This window comes from Plecotus auritus, assembly GCF_963455305.1.
Source record: "Plecotus auritus genome assembly, chromosome: 12".
Lineage (NCBI taxonomy): Eukaryota > Metazoa > Chordata > Mammalia > Chiroptera > Vespertilionidae > Plecotus > Plecotus auritus.
The window spans coordinates 21,129,078-21,149,377 of NC_137778.1; the positions used below are offsets into that span (position 1 = coordinate 21,129,078).

Genomic DNA, 20,300 nt, shown 5'->3' on the forward strand with positions numbered 1-20,300 from the left:
ACCAGGCTGGCGGGGGGGCAGTTGGGGGTGACCAGGCTGGCGGGGGGGGGGGGAGCAGTTGAGGGCGACCAGGCTGGCAGAGGGGGCAGTTAGGGGTGATAAGGTCAGCAGGCAGAGGCAGTTAGGGGTGATTAGGCTGGCAGGGGGGGAAGTTAGGGGTGATCAGGCAGGCAGGCAGGTGAGCAGTTAGGAGCCAGTGGTCCCAGATTGTGAGAGGGATGTCCGACTGCCGGTTTAGGTCCTAAACCGGCAGTCGGACATCCCTGAGGCGTCCCAGATTGAAGAGGTTGCAGGCTGGGCTGAGGGAACTCCCCGCCCTCCGCCCCCCGTATACAAATTTTGTGCATTAGGCCTCTAGTTATATCTACTATAGGTTGTTCATGCACCTATAATCTTTTTTTTAAAAAAAACTAAGAGCAAAGTTTGTATTATTAAATGAGAAGGAATTGATAAATCAATTTTTCTTCAAATTCTGGGGATGTGATCAACCTACAATAGCTGTCATCTGCTGGCAATCAATGAAAATGTGTTTGCACTGGCTTCATTAACTTTTGTTACTCAGATGTTACATAAGCTATCTAAATTTGGTGTTTGTTATTAAGGCAAAATTCCTTAATAACTTGAACTCTTGGTATAAACTAGGAGTGGGAAAAAGATGCAGAAGAAAAACAAGATTCCAAATAAGATAAAAAATAGACTAATGACTATCTCAAAGCACTCGATCCAATTCTAAGTAGTAAGTATTTTTGATTATTAAAAAGGAATACCATGATAGCAATTGTTGGCACTAAAGCATTTACTACATTGGTACATAAATATCAATGTACTAGGACTTTTTTTTTTTAAGTTTCAGAATTCGTTAAGTATAAGTTGTAAGTCTCTTGGCAAATGAATGGCTAAAATCATAACATAATTTAAGAGCCAAAGTATATCAGATAAAGGATTGCTTAAAAAGTGCCAAGTACATTTAATTAAGTTTGTAACATTATTGGATGAGTTTTCAACAATCATCTTAAATGTCTTAGTTATCATTCCCAAAATTTCTTGGTGTACATTGGCAGTTCAGTAGTGTGGATGTGCATTCATACTCTACCTTTTGAATTATTTGGCAACAGGCCCCCACTTTCATCCCATTTGAGCTCAAAACTGTAGAAGCAGATCATATATTCCAGGTCCGTCAGTATCACTGACAGGCTGTTCAGCTGATCAGCCAGCCAGAAATCAGCAAAGCCTACCTTATGGAAGGGGGCTGTAAATACTCGAAACTGGGAGGAAGGGAAAAAAAAGAAACACAGAAAAATAAGAAAATTCATATTAAATTTCTCTAATTCATGTGTGACCACCTAACATGATTACTTTAGCTGATAAAATGGAAACCAATGAACCAATCACAAACACAGGGACCTGGCAACATGGCAAGGTTGAGAATTAGAAGTGAAGGGAATGAGTTGAATGCAAAATGAAGAAAGGAAATAAAGCTGGGAAGGCAAGAATAGCTATAGTTAGAAAATAGAGAGCAGAGAGGTGTGAAGAGTTGAAGTTGAAAGCAGAGAGTGGCAGAAGGTAGAAGCACTGATAGAATGTCTAACATTAGGCTCTAAGGTAAATTTTGTGGGAGATCCATGTGTTATGATTATTTCTGGAATATTCTCCCATCTTAGCTGGGATGGGAGCTTTGCTAAATGAATACGAAGCTCTCCTTTGCCTATGAAGTATCGATAGAAAGGAAAAGATGGTGCATCTTATTGTTTGAAGCATGCCTTCTTCTCTAACCAAAGTCACTTTCATTTCACTAATGTCATGGTGATGACTGTAGTTTTACTTTAGGATGAGGCTTTAAAAAGAGCTATATCAGAGAAATATAACTACGGTGGAAACATTCTTGTAAATCTGCTAGAAATAGTCTAAGAGTAAGTTTTCTCAGTGAGATTTGAATTTAAGTAAGTTGACAGGTCAATTAATATTAAAATTATCTCTAAAAATATTCTTGGTAACAATTATTATTACAAATATAACAAATCACAATGCTTCCTTCTGTATTTTAATGCTTCTGATAGTACATTTTTATTATTCTATTATTTCTAATTATATTACCATTGCCAACATATTCCATCAACAAGTCCTCATTTATTAGTACATAGAAGATCCATAGATAAATGTCTACTCAATGGGGAATCATTCTGCTAATAAGAGTAACTTGTCATGTATGAATCATAGCTTACTATTTAAACAAAGAATGATGCACTGGGAGAAATGCTCACTTAACACAATGTACACAACTGTATTACTTTGTTATTGCAATGAAACAGTCATATTAATACCTGAGTTTTCTGAGTCTTTCAAACCTCATTTCAAAATAACTATATAGACATTTCACAATAATTGAGGCAGGGAACAATAGATGTTTATAATCTCAAAGTTATATCCTTGTAACCAGAAGAATACTACATTTTTTAATGCAAATAAGTTATAAAACTCCACAAAATCTAGTAATAAAATGACAATCTCAAAATAAGAAAAGCAATCCTATATAATAAAAGGCTAATATGCAAATTGATCAAATGGCGGAACTACCGGTCGCTATGATGCACACTTACCACCAGGGGGCAGACGCTCAACACAGGAGCTGCCCCCTAGTGGTCAGTGTATTCCCACAGGGGGAGTGCTGCTTAGCCAGAAGCAGGGCTCACAGGTGGTGAGTGCAGCGGCGGTGGCAGGAGCCTCTTGTGCCTCTGTGGCAGTCAGACATCCCCCGAGGGGTCCCAGGCTGCGAGAGGGCACAGGCCAGGCTGAGGGACCCCCCCCCAAGTGCACGAATTTCATGCATCGGGCCTCTAGTGTAATAATATTGTACTCACTGGAAATGATTTTAGTATAGATTTCAAGAGGGAAAAAATGGCCCACATTTTTTTCCCCTTTATTATTAAAAGTATTACAGATACCCCCCTTTGTTTGTTTTCCCCACTGACCCCCTCCACCACACATCCTCAAATATTTATCTTTTTAAAAATCTTCTATAAATTATGTCTTCTAGATCAGCGGTTGCCAACCAGTGGTCCAGGTACCACTGGTTGTCCATGAGGTCTGAAAGGTTGGCGACCACTGGATTAAGGAAACCTTTGGAGCAGCAGCCACCAACCGGTGGTCCGCAGACCACTGCTGGTCCGTGAGGCCCAAAAGGCTGGCGACCGCTGTTCTAGATGATGATGAAACCTATTAATGGTAATGGCATACTTATAACTTACCGAAATACTCTGGTACATCTAAGTTCCAGACTCAGAATTCAAACCCAAAATTAAGCCTAATGGTACTTATACTTAAAGGAAATTATTCGCTCTTTTATTTATTTATATTTAATAAAATTGGAGAAAAAGAGGGAGGTTCTCAATATGTGATAAAAATTCAATTCTACTGGGAAGAGAAATAAGAAATACAAATAAAAAACAATCCAGATCCGGATGTCCCCTCCAAAAAAAAAAAAAATCAACTAATTTTGGGGGGAAAAATCAAGAAGATTTAGCCATTTTATTTTCCTGATTGCTATTAATACTCATCATCTATATTCAAACATAGGTTGCTTTTTATTTGTTGAATGCTTATTATACTTTTTAAATAGGAAGGTCATATTTTATGTCTTTAGATTTAAAAAATTTGGTTAATGCTATATGTAGGAAAGTTTATTGCTAAGAATAAAAACAAAAAAATCTAACCCTAAGCGGCATACAAAATAGAAAAACACACAAAAAGTACAGTTTTCAAGGAAGTATAGATTATCAAGTGAAAAAAAAAGTGAGGCAATAATTATGGGAATTCTGAAAGTTTATATAGAGATTGGTCAATTTAATCATTAATCCTTATTTTTCTGTTAGTTGTAATTCATAATCTAAGAAATAATTATATGAAAGCATTCCCAATTGATTTTCAATATAGAGCTGGTTTAATTTAGGAATAAGCATACGTCCCTTCCCAGAGCTAACTTTACACTATCACCAAAAAAATATAGCTATCATTTTTGCATATCCTAATACTATATTCTATATCCTAATACTGAGACTACATGATTTTGCAATCATTAAAAAATAAAGTAGAAGAAGTAATGAAATTTATTTAAACAAAAATTAAAGTCAGCTTTTCAAATTAAACTTGACCAATTTCTATTGCTTTTAGAGAACCAATCTTTCATAAAATAAAAACGGTAGACTACTTACATCAATATAACAGGAAAATAACAATTTTATCACTTTTTAAGAAAAGGAAATTTATAGAGTTCTACATATTACCAGAGCTGATTAAATAATGAAGTAACCAAATTAATCATGAATTATTAATTAGCAAAATCATTTCAATATCTGGACACTCATATTTCATTTTCAGAGGGAAAAATGCATTTGTGCTTTGTCAAAGATGCTGCACTGTATAACACCAGGTGTACCAGTCATAATGCATTCTTTGACTCTGGAGCTGGGGAGCCACTCACACAGATTACAATGTGAACCATGCTTCTGGAACTGTGCAATAAAGCAGCCTGCGTTTCATCCTGGAGGAAGCCAATGACAAATACAGTATTCCTCTCTAAAAATGATACACAAATTTTTGGACTTACCAGTAATTTAAGCAGCCAAAACCGGGATTTATAGTAGAACGTTTTGGTGGGGTTGATAAGAAAGAAAAACATAAATCCATAAAGGGCAAGTGGGTACACATATGTGGGGATTACACTAATTGGAGCAAAGAAGCATGCCAGAAGACTCAGGCACCACAGTATCCCAAGGAATCCAGCAATCTGATAAAGAATGGAAAAGACAAAAAGAGAAAAAAATTTTATTTTTGTCATTACTCAGAATCTCTTTAATAAAACAAATGGAAGAAAAATGTTTAGTTATTAAATCAGTAGTCCTCTTTAAGAAGAAGGTGGATTTCAGTGCCCACTAAACCAGCTATATAGCTAATAAAAATTATATTTGTGGGACTTTATATCTTGCTTTGATTACCTCAAAGAGATGCTGATGAGACAAATTGCTTCTTGGATTAAGTTCAAAGATGAGCACATGATTTACTCCAGCCTGTCTCCAACCATATGTGTTGATGCCCAGTAGGAAAAGGAATTCAATCAGAAGAAAGCCACCCCGATAGATTCTTATCAAGGGCCATATACTTCTATCTGTTTCAAGTTTAAATATAGCTGAAAGAATATAAATTAATTAGTTAGAATATTCATAATGTCCCCTTTATTGTCTTTTTTCTTAATACTCAGTGATACAGCCCTGGCATAGAAATTTTTATAAATAAACATAAATCTAGATTATCTCAAGAGCCTGTAAATTTGCTTCTAGATTCTTTCCCATCTTCATTTCACTCTGCAAAATCCCACCAGAATAATTTTCCTAAAATTTGACTACTAGCATGTTAGTCCACCATTCCATTAGTTTCTCAGATTACAGAGAACCAAGGTAAAATAGTTTAGAACTACTATAACATTAGTTCTAGTAGTCAGCTGGAGATTTCTGGCATGACACAACTTCTGTGGTTTGGTTTTGTCCATCATTAAACTGGATTTGTAATACCTACCTCACAGAATTGCTGTGAAAATTAAAGGAAATAGTACACATGATGGCAATGTGAAAATTAAAAAGTGATATAAATGACGACAGTTAATACTTATAGAATGCTTACAATGTGCTAACGATTGTTCCCAGTATCTTTACATATAATAACTCATCTAATCCTCAATGGCTCTGTGAGTTAAAAACTATTATTGCTATTTGATAAGAAAACCAGAGCAGTGATAGGTTAAGTAATTTTCTAAGGGTTAATAATCTAGTATAGGGCAGAGTCAGGATTTTAACTCAGTTTTGCTTCAAAGCCCACACTCTTAACCATTACATTCTATTGCCCATAAATGTTCACTATCACTATTATTCTATAGCTTTCTAAGAACATTCAAACACTTTAGCCTCCCAATTCAATTCACAATCTGATCTCCAACTCATTTTTCACAAAAATTGTTTAAATTGTTTAAAAAGAATTAAATTGTTTAGGGGTACTTATCTCACAGTACCCCTAAACAATTTAATTCTTATCATTTTATTATCCTTTTAACAAGTTCTCGTTTCACATTAGCTTATGTTGCCCCTTATACATAAAATGGCCTTGCTCTTTCTTTCCAAAAATTCAAATTCTACTTATTATTTAAGAGCCAGATCCTTATCTGTTCATAAATTCATTGAACCAATGTTTCATTTTGAGCCTACTATGTGCCCAATATTTCAATTTGGCTAACGATTTATTAATTTTTCCAAATAACTATAAAATGTACTATTAGTACCATTCATTTAATATTTAATTATATACTACCTTATACACTTAATATAAATAATCATTTATTATTTAACTTTGTATTCTCTATAGTACATAGCACATGTCATAATTTAAAAATACAGAGTGAATAAAGCTTTGCTTTGGAGTCAAATACAATAAACCAAATTTCACATCCTAGCTACAGTAGGGCAAATAATTTAATTTTTCTAAGTCTCAGTTTCCTTGTCAATGGGGATAATATCTATTCTTAAAAGTTTAAGAGGATTAATTGTGAAGGACATATATTAAATGACTAAAACAATGTTTGGCCAATTATGAGTATTCAGTATATATCAGGGTTTTTTTCCCTTTTACTTGAGAAAACTTCATTTTTTCCTTAATTTGACAAATATTTATTAGGTGTTTTTATAGCACCTCCTCCTATGCCCAATCTAAGAGCTGGGGATTCAGTAATGAACAACAGACAAAATACCTGTCTCCCAAAACTTCTATTCTGTATAATATCAGGTAGTGATTTTTTTTTTTGAAGAAAAAAAATGTAGGGTAAGGAGATAAAGAATAATGTTAGGTGCTATTTTAGGTAGGGTGGTCAAGAAGACCTATCAGGATATGACATTTGTAGGTCATTTGCATTTCCTTACGGAAACAAAATGAATCATGTGACTATCTGAGGGGACAGAGCTCCAAGTAAAAGGAAAGTAAAAGAGTCCGACAACAGGTATGAGCCTGGTGTGCTCTAGGAACAGGAAGAAGGCCAAGGCCACTATGATTGGAATACTAGTAAATGAGAGGTAAAGTGGTAAAAAGATAGCCAGGGGAAAATCAGGTCGGACTTTGAAGTACTTTGTCAAGATTTAAGCTTTTACTCTGATGTATGAAGTCAATGAATTTTACACATAAGTGACATGACCAGATTAATAATCTCAATGGGCTACTCTAGCTGTTATGTGAAAGATAGACTGCAAAGGAACAAGTATGTTGTTACCGTATCAAATTAAGGTTATTAGGAATCTATAAGAGAAGTTTAAAAAAATCTAAACAGGTAATTTTTCAACTTCATGAAAGTAAAAATATGCAAATTTCAGACAAATTATTACATATCAGGTCATGTCCCTTTGAGAAACTACAGGAATTATGCAGTTTTTCTTTTTTTTAATTTAATAAATCTTTATTGTTCAGATTATTACAATTGTTCCTTTTTCCCCCATAGCTCCCCTCCACCCAGTTCCCACCCCACCCTCTGCCCTTACCCTCCCCCCACTGTCCTCATCCATAGGTGTACGATTTTTGTCCAGTCTCTTCCCACACCCCCCACACCCCTTTACCCCCGAGAATTGTCAGTCCACTCCCTTTCTATGGCCCTGATTCTATTATATTCACCAATTTATTCTGTTAATCAGATTTTTTATTCACTTGATTTTTAGATTCACTTGTTGATAGACATGTATTTGTTGTTCATAATTTTTATCTTTACTTTTTTCTTCTTCTTCCTCTTCTTACAGAATACCTTTCAGCATTTCATATAATACTGGTTTGGTGGTGGTGAACTCCTTTAGCTTTTTCTTATCTGTGAAGCTCTTTATCTGACCTTCCATTCTGAATGATAGCTTTGCTGGGTAGAGTAATCTTGGTTGTAGGTTCTTGCTATTCAGCACTTTGAATATTTCTTGCCACTCCCATCTGGCCTGCATAGTTTCTGTTGAGAAATCAGCTGACAATCGTATGGGTGCTCCCTTGTAGGTAACTAACTGTTTTTCTCTTGCTGCTTTTAATATTTTCTCTTTATCTTTTGCCCTTGGCATTTTAATTATGATGTGTCTTGGTGTGGTCCTCTTTGGATTCCTTTTGTTTGGGGTTCTCTGCGCTTCCTGGATTTGTAAGTCTATTTCTTTCACCAGGTGGGGGAAGTTTTCGGTCATTATTTCTTCAAATAGGTTTTCAGTATCTTGCTCTCTCTCTTCTTCTGGCACCCCCATAATTCTGATGTTGGTACGCTTAAAGTTGTCCCAGAGGCTTCCTTACACTATCTTCATATTTTTGGATTCTTTTTTCTTTTTGCTTTTCCGGTTGGGTGTTCTTTTGCTTCTTTGTATTTCAAATCTTTGACTTGATTCTTGCGATCCTCTTGTCTGCTGTTAGATCTCTGTATAATATTTTTTATTTCAGTCAGTGAATGCTTAATTTCTAGTTGGTCCTTTTTCATATCCTCGAGGGTCTCGCTAAATTTATCAGCCTTTTCTAGAAAATTCTTGAAAAACCTTATAACCGTGGTTTTGAACTCTATATCCAGTCGTTTGCTTTCCCCCATTTCTTTCATTTGTGATCTGTTTCTTTGTCTCCGCATTTTGGCTGCTTCCCTAAGTTGATAGAGTGGCTTTGTGTGGTAGATGTCCTATATGGCCCAGTGGCTCAGCCTCCCCAGTTACCTGAGGTGGACACTCTTGGTGCACCCCTTTGCGAGCTGTGTGCACAGTCTTGTTGTAGTTAAGCCTTGTTGTTGGTATCACTGGGAGGAATTGACCTCCAGGCCAATTGGCTGTGAGGATCAACTGTGTCTATGCTGGGAGAACTTCTGTGCTGGAGACACCCTTATGAGACAAGACTTGCAAAAGCCTTTGTGCTCAGCTTGGATGGGGCAGAGTCTCAGGGCAGAGCAGACAGCATTGGTTTCCCGTCAGCCCTGCCCTAATAGGCCCCTGTGTCTCAGTGTCCTGTGGTAATCGCTGCAAGCACCTCTGAGAGAAAGCCGCCCTTGAGTTCCACCTGCTGCCAGACAGTCCAGTTTCTCCCCGAATGAGTTGAGTCCCCAGAGTCTCGCCTGGAACTGAAGTTCAGTGCTGTTGGGAGCTTTTGTCTCCCTCCTGCTTGAGAAAGCCAGTCCTCTCCGCGCGCGCATCTCAGTACCTCTGCCTCCTGCAGCTCCTCTGAGTCTCAGTGTGCTTTTCTCTTTCCTTCTAGTTGTAGAATTTCCACTCAGCCAGCCTTCCTGTGGTTCTGGATGATGTCCATTTTGTCTTTTAGTTGTAGTTTTGAAATTGTTGTGCGAGGCAGCAGTTTAGGTGTTTACCTATGCCGCCATCTTGGTTTCTCCCCCTATGCACACAGGTTTTCTGATGTGAATGTTTGAAAAAAGAATCATGCTTGTACATGCATTACTACTGCTGTGTTTCTCTCTCAACACTGTTTTCTTTTAAGCACCCGCTGGGAGATAAATAAGGATAGACAGCTGGCTTTAACTATATTTACCCTGCCTCTCCCCATACAAACACAAAGATCAAACAAAGAAGGGCTCAGAGGTGAGAGAACATAATACACAACACTAAATGCATAAACCACACAGTAAAAACAACTCCGAGTGTCTCACAAAAACTTAATCTATATTTACAAAAGAAAGAAAAAACCCTCAACTTGTCCCTGAATTTTAAAAAACTTTTTCTCAATTCATTCACATAAAATGAATGAAGACATTTATTTATTCTTATGTCTTATTTAATGATGACGATAATACCACGTACATCTTGGGAAAAAAACATTCCACATACAAATGACTAAGATTTTCGCTATAGAAAAAACAACTCCCAACACACACACCATGTACACTGATGTAGTGTTTCGCAACCAAAAACATGTTTTACTTACTAGTACAATCCTTAGCTGAATTCTATGAACTGACCTCAAGCTATGTTTTCATTCTTATCATCTAATAATACTCTTCTTTACCCTACGTGAATATATCACTTCTCCCCTTCATAACTCATGCCCTCCTCCTACGTCCCATCCCCTACCCTGGCCAACTAAAATTAAAATCTCTGCTCCTCTGTCTCCTCTTGACAAGTCTTTGATTCCATCAATGTCCAGTATAAATTTCATTTCTAAATGAAAGAATGTTTGAGAGGTGTCTTTCTCATATATGTATGTTTGTATATCACTTAATTTCATCTTGGTCCTTTCTCTTCCATCCATTCAAACTTCCACCAATATTTTTTTAATATTGTCCCTACTATGTCCCAGGCAGTGTTCAAGGTGCTAGAGATACAATGGTAAACAGAAAAAATAAATGGCCAAGCATCAAGGAACTTCAATTCCAGTGGGAAAAACAGATACCAAGAAACATAAATATGAAGTATTATGTCATGTACTTACATAATAAGAAAACTAATGTAGGCTAAAGGGACAGAACAAGCTATTTTAGAGGTGATCAGGAAAGGCCTTACTGGGGGAGGTGGCATTTGAATAGAGATTATATGAATGAAGTGAGGAAGTAAGCATAGACATCTCGGGGAAGAGCCTTTTAGGCAATTGCAAGGGCCTGTAGATGGGAATGAGCTTGGAGTGTTCAAAGAATAGTGACAACACAAGAGTGACTGAAAACAGAGTGAAACTGGGTGTGGGAAGGATGACAGGATGTAAAACCAGAAAGGCCCTGAGGGGTGAGATCCTGTAGGGTTTTATAGACTGTAATATGAAATTTCAATTATGTTGTGAGAAGCCATTACTAGGTTTTGAAGAGGAGACTGATATGATCTAATTTATTTTTTTAAAAAAGACCATGGTGGCTACAAGGAAGCAAAATGGCTGAATGGACAAGTTTAGAAGGCCATTGCAATATATTAAGGATGGCACTGGTAGAGATGGTCAGATTCAGAATATATTTTGAATACAGAGCTGATGGACTGGAAATCACGAGGGAAAAGAGGCTACAGGTTTTTGGCCTGAGAAACTGATGAAAGGTATTGCTATATAGAAGAGAAAGTATATTTAGGATAAAAAGAAATTTGTCCATGTAATTTTGAGATGTCTATTTGACATCCAAGTAACCAATTAGACAGCATTCAGAGAAAAGAGTATATATACTTGGGAGTCACTAGTATATAAATGGTATTTATGGCCATAGGTTTGAATAAGATTGCCTAGATAGAAAATACATGTAGACAGAGAAAAAGATTTGAGGATTGAGCACAGTAGTATTTCCCAACATTTAGATGTCACAAGGAAAAAGAAAAAAACAGCTAGCAAAGGAGACTGGGAAAGAACTGCCAGCTAAGTATAACAGAAAAACCAGCAGAGCATGGTTTCTCAGTAAAATCAATTGAAGAAAAAGTTTTAAGAAGGAGTGATTGACAATGTCAAGTGCTTCTTTTGGGAGGTTTAGTAAGATTGTGCCTCTGTTGCTGTTATATCTTTTTTTTTTTTTAATACATTTTATTGAATTTTTACAGAGAGGAAGGGAGAGGGATAGAGAGTTAGAAACATCGATGAGAAAGAAACATCGATGAGCCACCTCCTGCACACCCCCCACAACTAAAGTACATGCCCTTGAATGGAATCGAACCTGGGACCCTTCAGTCCGCAGGCCAACGCTCTATCCACTGAGCCAAACCGGTTAGGGCAGTTATATCATTTTTTGATGTTGGGAATGCACTTGCTTTCACCAATTCCTTCTACTTCTTTCTAATTTTTAACTTCTATAGAATAGGAAATTATACAACCATGCTTCTTAAAATTCTATGTAAAGTAATTGTAAATAGATTCTGGAAAAGATGTGAAAGAATGTCCAAAAAGCAAAGTAAATAAATCAATACATAATTTGCAATATCTTATTTACTGTCATCTGTGATCAAGGTAGCTGAGGTTCTTGATGACTGAACACTGAAAAAGTGTGAAGAAATTGTACATAAAAACTAAAAAAATAATGGAGAATAAGAAGTCATCAACTAGCAATCTTTTAAAGGATAATATAACCAAGGGGAAAACAAACCAAAACAAATGACTTTCCCCACCCCCACTTATTTATAAGAACAAGAAACTTAGCCTTAACAGATTTCTCTTTCAGTAGCTTTAGTAGTTTGGTAGTAGCTTTGACAGAAGAACAGAATATGATATATGCATACTTGTAAAAAAATAATTTAATTCAAAATTTAAACTACTTACCGGCAAGCACAAGGGTAACATTCAATACTATGAATATTCCACAAAATAGGCCAACTCTAAAAGTAGTCCATGCTGGTGCAGGCTGTGGACAGAAAAACAGAATTTGGGGTACAGGGCAAAATATTAAGTACGTTTAGTATATGCTGTCACAAATCAGTAGCATGAACCTCAAAGTTCAATCAGGAAAATAAAAATACTTTATGATTTGTATTTTTAGAAATCTGAACCAGAGAATCATCCCTCATCATTCTATAATACTAGTATAGAGTTGCCAATTATTTGAATTCTTTTACAGAAATCTGAGTCACTAAATAAACAAAATTATAATTTTAGGTATCAAATTATATATACTCTGATTTTCTTATAGAAGAGATTTAGTGCAATTTAGAAGTCTTGAACATCTTTTGTCATACTTATACCTAAATATTTCATATTTTAATTATAAATAGCATTATTTTTAAATTTTTAATTTCTAATTGTACATGATGGTATGTAGAAATATAATCGATTTTTATATATTGATCTTGGATTCAGCAACTTTGCTAAACTCACTTACTAGTTCTAGTAGTTAATCTATATTCATTAGATTTTGAGGTCATCATGTCATGAGTAATAAAAAAACCCCATCAGTTTTACTTCTTTCTTTCTAATATGAATGCCTCTTATTTCCTTTTCTTATGTGACTGTACTGGCTATAAGCTCCAGTACATTGTTGAAGAGAAGTGAATATCTTTTTTTGTTCTTAGTTAGGAAGAAAGCATTCAGTGTTTCACCATTAAGTATGATATTAGTTGTACGTTTTTCATAAATGCCTTTTATTAGAATGAGATAAAAAAGCGCTGTTATTGTTTTCTATTCCACTGTGGTCAGAGAACATACTTGCTATGATTTAAATCCCTTTTAGTTTATTGAGACTTATTTTATGACATAGAAGATATCACTTAAATGTTTTTTGCTATAATGAATATCATTTAATAAATGCTTTTTTTAGATGTAACTATTATATTTTGGATGAAGCTGTATAGTAGCCCAATCATCAAATACACATCTTATCTTTTGGTAAGACAACAAAGTTAGCATGTCAATGAAAATAAACAAGAGAAATATAGGATAAGAAGAGGTAGGTGGGAAGACACTGTAATTCGTTATGAAGTGAGATATGGTATCTAATTTTTTAATTTTAAGTTTTTTAAATAAATCTTTATTGTTCGGATTATTACAGGTGTTCCTGTTTTGTTTTTTTTCCCCATAGCTCCCCTCCACCTGATTTCCCACCCCACCCCATGCCCTTACCCCCCACCACTGTCTTCATCCATAGGTGTAAGATTTTTGTCCAATCTCTTCCCGCACCCCTCACATCCCCTCCCCCCCTGAGAATTGTCTCTGATTTTTAAATTTAAAAAAAAGTATTAACTACTTAAAATTTTTGAAACATTTTTTAAAGTAATGAAATAGATATATTTTATCAGCTAAACAGATTGTATTAATTATTAAATTGGTAAAACCAAACAACTGGAAAAAAATACTAACCTGAGCAGCTCCCAAAGGGGGAACACGTAAACGCTTCATAGCTTTTTGTCTGTCACCATCTTCAAGTTCATTGGTCACTACAGCCTAGAAAGACACATCATTAAATTTTTTTAATCCTTCCCCCAACAATATGTTTATTGATTTTAGAGAGTAAAGGGGGGAGGGAGAGAGAGGGAGAGAGAGAAACACTGATGTGAGAAAGAAACATTGATCGCCTGCCTCCTGTTTGCACCCTAACAGGGGATTGAACCTGCAACCAGGCATGTGCCCTGACCAGGAATCAATCAGGCGACCTCTTGGTTCCTGGGTCAATGTTCAACTGCTGAGCCACTCTGACTAGGCAAAAGGAGGAAATATTTCATTAAAAGTAAAACATGTAACATATTGAAAATATTTGGTATATGAGTGAGATTACTGTACCTCAGTTTCAGAGATGAGCTGATTGATTTTCTTGCATGTATAAAATGGGGCCACTTCTACATGAGCTACTCGCCAATCTGCTCCACGAGATGTTTCCAGGATCTTGTCATGCTTTTTAAGGATTTTTCGAAACCCTGTAAAATTCAGATTCTACAGAAAGAAGTGAGAAACACTACTATAATTCCCAGCACCATAAAAGAAGATAAAAAATAATAAGCACTATGTGTAGACAGAACTTACTGAAGATTGAGTACCGAGGGAAATGACAATGTTTTCATAAAAGCATTTACTGAAAGGATAAGACTCTTCTTTCTTATTTTATTTATTCATTTCAAGGTAGTATGTTATCAGTAATAAAAAGAAACCCTAAATATGGACCCTATTATTTCTATTTCAAGTAAATTAATGGAAGTCCTAAACTCAAAACATGTTTATTTCCATTTTCTTATGAACAATTGTTCTCAAAATAGCTACTTTGTATTATTTTGATTCTCTGATCAAAAGAATATTTTCAGAAAATATTTCAGATTTATCATGCACTGAATACATTTATAAGTTCTCTGCTGTTTGAAGGACTGGTATAGGTATGCATTTCTTCCCTACTCCTATGCAAGCATGTACAAACCAGCATGGAAAATCGAAGATTACCTATTTCTCTTAACTTTCATTTTGCTTTCATACATTCTCAGTTAAGGGATGGGATTGCAAAGAAGAATCAGTAGAAAAGAAGTGATCACTCTTACAGGGTTTAGATGATAATGGATGGAAGCTGGTATTCTTTCTCCATTTCTACAACATCAAAATCCTACTTTTCTACATTCTCAAATTCTGTTGTTTGATCAACATGCAAAAGAGCAGGAAACCATGGATTTGCAATGTTCTTTAAACCAGAGGTCTCCCAAATTTTCTGATCACATATCCCCATTAGGAAAAAAAAAAAAAAAAAAAAAAAGCACTCACTCCAAACTAAGGCTTTGCTTGTTTGCTTATAATTTTTTTCTCATACTTTAATGAATCATCTTAAATTTTTCTTGGGGTACATACACCATGACTTGAAGACTGCATTCCATCAACTTTTCTTTCTCCTGATTCTCAAAATAAATGTCTTCTTATAGAATAAACACCCTCAAAGAACACAAGGATAAATCAAAACTTTTATAATTTACAATTAGTTTTGTTTTCCCAAGGAGCTTTTTATAATGACCCCATACAAAAGCTTCTAAGAAAGTTAAAAAATTTAACAAGCGTATTTCCCTGTAACACACAAGCATAAATAATAAATTATGAGATATAAGAAAGAAAAAACACATTTTTAAAAACCCTCACCTGAGGATATTTTTATTGGTTTTAGAGAGAGAAGGGAGAAAGAGGGAGGGGGCCATGGATCATTTGCCTCCTGTGCATGTCCTGACAGGGGATTGAACCGGCAACCTTTTTTGTGTACAGGACAATGCTCAAAAAGTAAGTTATAAAGCCTATGAATAAATTGCAAAGTAATTTCCTATCAGATATATCTTATATAATTATTTTTCTATTCTTTTAAAATTATTTTCCAACTGGATGGTTCTTTCAATGATAAAAAATTAAACCACCAAAAAAAAAAAAAATTAAACCACCAAACAAGAAAGCAGAATTATAAAAGGGAAAGATAGAAATAAATACATGCATTAACAACTTAGATCACTGCAGATATGAGACTACATTGACTTTTTATAGTAAAATACCAGTATTTATACCTAGTAATACTTTTGTTATATAATCTTTAGTTCTTATATATATATGATCCTATAATGATCATAACCATTGATTAGAACTGTAATAATCACAAGAATAAAATGAAAAAAGAATAGTGCATAAGATCTCTCTAAAATGGGGGGGAGATGAGGGAGATGCTTTGCTTAATTTAAATGTTTACTAGTGAATGAATCATCTGTTTTTCAGTAAATTCCTTATAAATTTAACAATATAAACAAATATATAATTACAAATGAATGAATGCCCTGTATTTCCAAAATTTCACATACATGGTAGCTTGATTTTTTCAGATTGGATTTTTAAAATATTAAGTGATATAGTAACTTAGATGTTCGGTCTGTATACACATTTGCTGTGACAATTCCTTTTTTCACCAGATTAAAAAAAAAAGTTATATTACAGCCTGTGGATAATAAAACTGAAAGGATTCTTAGTGGCAGGTTAAAAAGTCAGTATCTTTTATATTGTTAGTGATAATTGGAAAGTTAACTATCCAATTGCAGTTATGGAAACTTTGCTATAGTTTTGCAGGAATATAGAAGCTCTTAAATAGCCACCAGTGGTTGGGTAGACATACATTATTTCTGATTTCTACTCAGAAGGGCTAGAAATGCCACTAGATATAGGAAACAAACTATTAGTCCTTGAGTCAAGGGCTACTCCTGAATATTGTACAAAAAGGTTTTAGAAAACTGAACTTCAAAAATAGAAGTCACTATTTTACCACCTCTGGTAACATGATTTTAGTCAGTAAGAACATCAGAAATCTCAGTAAACACCTAAAGAATAATGGCATGCTAAGGATCTTCCTTTTGGATCGGCCCATTAATACAGTTCCAGGTAATTCCATTTATTGTAATTTCTCAATTATTTAAAAATTTCATTCTCCAGGGTAAGTATCTAAGTACCTGATAGTTCTGCAGCAGGATAAGACTGAGGTAGAACTCGCTGAAGGCCAGTTTAAGGTCTTTAATATTCCTATGTTGCACACGTTCCTCATGGGACAGATGGAAGACTGGCTTTCTGCGCTGTCGCAGCGTAGTAACACCAGTGCTTTCTTTCTGCGCATCCAGTGATGACTGAAGCTCATTCTGAAGTGTAGCAAACCTGCGCTGAGCCTCTGCGAGCTTTTCTATAAGAAATAAAACAAAATTGTCCAATCATCAAGATCAAAATGGTGGTGAAAGTTCTTACTGACTTGTCTGAATTTTTACTAATCATTCGAATTTGTTTCCCTAAAATTTCTAGAGAAAAAGTTACATGTAATATTTAGAACTGGATAGGAAAAAAATGTTTTGGTACAACACCCTCTTTTCATCTACCCTACATTTCCCTTCCTACAAAATCTCAAATGTACCCTTACTTTTGACAAATGATACAGAATTTAAAAAGCCACTAAGAGTAAGAATGCAAAACGGTACAACCACATTGTAATTTGGAAAACAGTTTGGCAGTTCTCAAAAGGTTACACGTAGTTACCTAAGATCCAGCTATTCCACTCCTATGTATATACCCAAGAGAACTGAAAATACATGTTCATACAAAAACGTGTGCACATACACAAATTAGTATTCATAATAGTGAAAAAGTAGCCCTAGTTGGTTTGGCTCAGTGGTTAGAGTGTTCAGCACGTGGCGTGAAGGGTCTTGGGTTCAATTCTGGTCAAGGGCACGTACCACAGTCACAGGCTTGATCCTTGGCCCCAGGCAGGCTGCATGCAAGAGGCAACCAATCAATGTGTCTCTCTCACATCGATGTATTGATGTTTCTCTCTCTCTCTTTCTCCCCTCCCTTCCAGTCTCTCTAAAAGATATCCTCGGGTGAGGATTAACAACAACAACAACAAAAAAGTGAAAATAACCCAAATGTCCATTAATTGATGAATGGATAGGAAAATATGGTATACTAGAGGCCTGGTGCATGAATTAGTGCACCAGTGGGGTCCCTCAGCCTGGCTTGCGGGATCAGGCTGAAACTGGCTCTCCGACATCCCCCGAGGGGTCCCAGATTACCAGAGGGCACAGGCCAGGCTGAGGGACCCCACTGGTGTACAGTCAGGGCCGGGGAGGGACACGGATGGTTGGCCAGCCGGAGAGGGTCCGTGGGAGGGCTTCAGGGAGTGTCCGGCCTATCTCATTCAGTGCTGATCAACCAGACCCCAGCAGAAAGCTAACCTACCAGTTGGAGCGTCTGCCCTCTGGTGGTCAGTGCACGTCATAGCGAGCAGTTGAGCGACCTTAGCATATCATTAGCATATTACACTTTGATTGGTTGAACGAACAACCAGAGACTTAGCATATTAAGCTTTTATTATATAGGATATGTAAAATGGAATATTATTTAGCAATAAAAAGGAATGAAGTACTGATTTATGCTACAACATGGATGAATCTTGAAGACATCATGGTAAGTGAAAGAAGCCAGACAGAAAATGCCACATTTTGCATTCCATTTATAAGAAATGATTATAAGAAATGAATATATTTATCTCTCAGGTAAATCCTCAGAGATAGAAAGTAGATTAGTGGTTGCCAGGGTCTGGGGGGTAAGGAGAAACAAGGCAGAGAAAAGAAAGAAGGGAAGGAGGAGGTAAGCAGAAAGAATAAATGAAGTTGGTTTCACATGGCTTGATTTTTTTAACTATCAATCACTTTTTTTAACAAAATGGGAGAAAGTATAATATACTGTGGATATATAAATAATTCTAATTTTTATGAGATGCATTAACAAGAAAGCAAGTCAGGCTGACTGCTTTAACTAACTTTCTCTCTACCCCCATCTTTTAATAGCTCTTAAGTAGCTGATTCTGTTGTAATGAACTCAAGATTCAAGATATTCATGATGTAGGAAGAAATGGGAATTTTATCCTAATTAATTAAAAATAGACTTAATCCACATTTTTACCACACATATAAGCAAAGAACAAAACCTGTCATATGTGGGGTACTAGATACATATAATCATTTGTAAAAGGAACATTTAGTATTTCAGTGAAAGAGATTCTTACGTTTCATTACACATAGTGGTAAAACAATATACAGTATCTAAAATTCAATAAAAATAAAGAAAAGTAAACACATAGCAAGACACTGTATGACAGGATTATAGGAATCTTACCTAATAATAGACAAACATGTAAATCAACTGTACCTCCGCTACGCCCACAGCCAACAGAGTGAGTATGCAAATTAATCCAACAAAGATGGCAGGTAATTTGCATATGCAGGCGTGGAGCCACTGGGAAGGGCTGGACGCCTGCTATGAGGGGGAGAGGGGACGGCAGAGGGAGCTACAGGAGTGGTGCTCTGGACAGAAGCGAGGACTTGCCAGCTCCCAGGTGGGCCGGGAGCGGGGACTTGCCGGCTCCCGGGTGGCTGGGAGTGAAGCCAGGGGAAGGAAGGCCTATTCTTGCATGAATATTGTGCAATGGGCCTCTAGCAACTGTATAATAGGAATAGTTCTGAGTAACTATTATCAACTGGTCTTGCATTTATATAAAGCCTGAAAATATTTAACAGACAAGAAATAAATCTGGTCCTATCTGGTTTGATTCAGTGGACAGAGCGCCAGCCTGTGGACTGAAGGGCCCTGGGTTTGATTCCAGTCAAGGGCACATGTTGGGTTGTGGGCTCGTTCCCAGTAGGGGCATACAGGAGGCAATCAATGATCCTCATCATTGATGTTTCTATCTTGATCTCCCTCTTCCTTCCTCTCTGAAATTAGTAAAGATATATTAAAAAGAAACAAAGAAAGAAATCTGGCCAGGCTGGTGTGGCTCAGTGGTTGAGCGTCAACTATGAACCAGGAGGTCACGGTTTGATTCCCAGTCAGGACATATGCCTGGGTTGCAGACTTGGTCCCCAGTGAGGGGCCTTCAGAAGGCAGCTGATTAATGATTCTCTCTCACCATTGATGTTTCTATCTCTCCCTCTCCATTCCTCTCTGAAATCAATAAAAATATATATATATTTTTAAAAAGAAATCTGTTTCTACTGCCATAATTTTCCTACTGCAATCTCCTAAATTCCCTCCTTCTATCCCTTCTTTTTAATAAAGAAAAGGAAAATACATAACACTACTATGAGTTCCTAATATAATAATTGAAGCCAAAAATTAGGACAGGCCAGAAAAAAACTGAAATTGTTTAGAAACAAAGGAAAAAGCTCTTAGCTATTAAAGACAGTCCAAACAAGAAAAAGAAAGGGTTCTCCTGTCTTAATTGTGGAATATTAAAAGCAACAGATTGATATTCTAAGATTTTTAAATTTAGGCACATAAAAACACTGCTGAAAAGCTAAATAGTTTGAATAGAAAGAGAAAGCAAACTAGCTCAAGCAAAGAGGAAC

General features: G+C 36.1%; 1 protein-coding gene across 1 annotated transcript in view; it reads right to left on the bottom strand.

Annotated features, from left to right (window-relative positions):
* The window catches only part of XPR1 (xenotropic and polytropic retrovirus receptor 1), a 115,811-nt gene that overhangs the window by 25,721 nt on the left and 69,790 nt on the right, over window positions 1–20,300 (bottom strand). The window contains exons 4-10 of the mRNA XM_080649108.1: window positions 16,863–17,086; window positions 14,200–14,349; window positions 13,780–13,863; window positions 12,250–12,331; window positions 4,992–5,182; window positions 4,604–4,783; window positions 1,094–1,265 (exon numbers count right to left, since the gene is read on the bottom strand). Of these exons, the coding sequence (XP_080505234.1) occupies window positions 1,094–1,265; window positions 4,604–4,783; window positions 4,992–5,182; window positions 12,250–12,331; window positions 13,780–13,863; window positions 14,200–14,349; window positions 16,863–17,086 (1,083 nt within the window). The remainder of the gene's footprint in view (window positions 1–1,093; window positions 1,266–4,603; window positions 4,784–4,991; window positions 5,183–12,249; window positions 12,332–13,779; window positions 13,864–14,199; window positions 14,350–16,862; window positions 17,087–20,300) is intronic.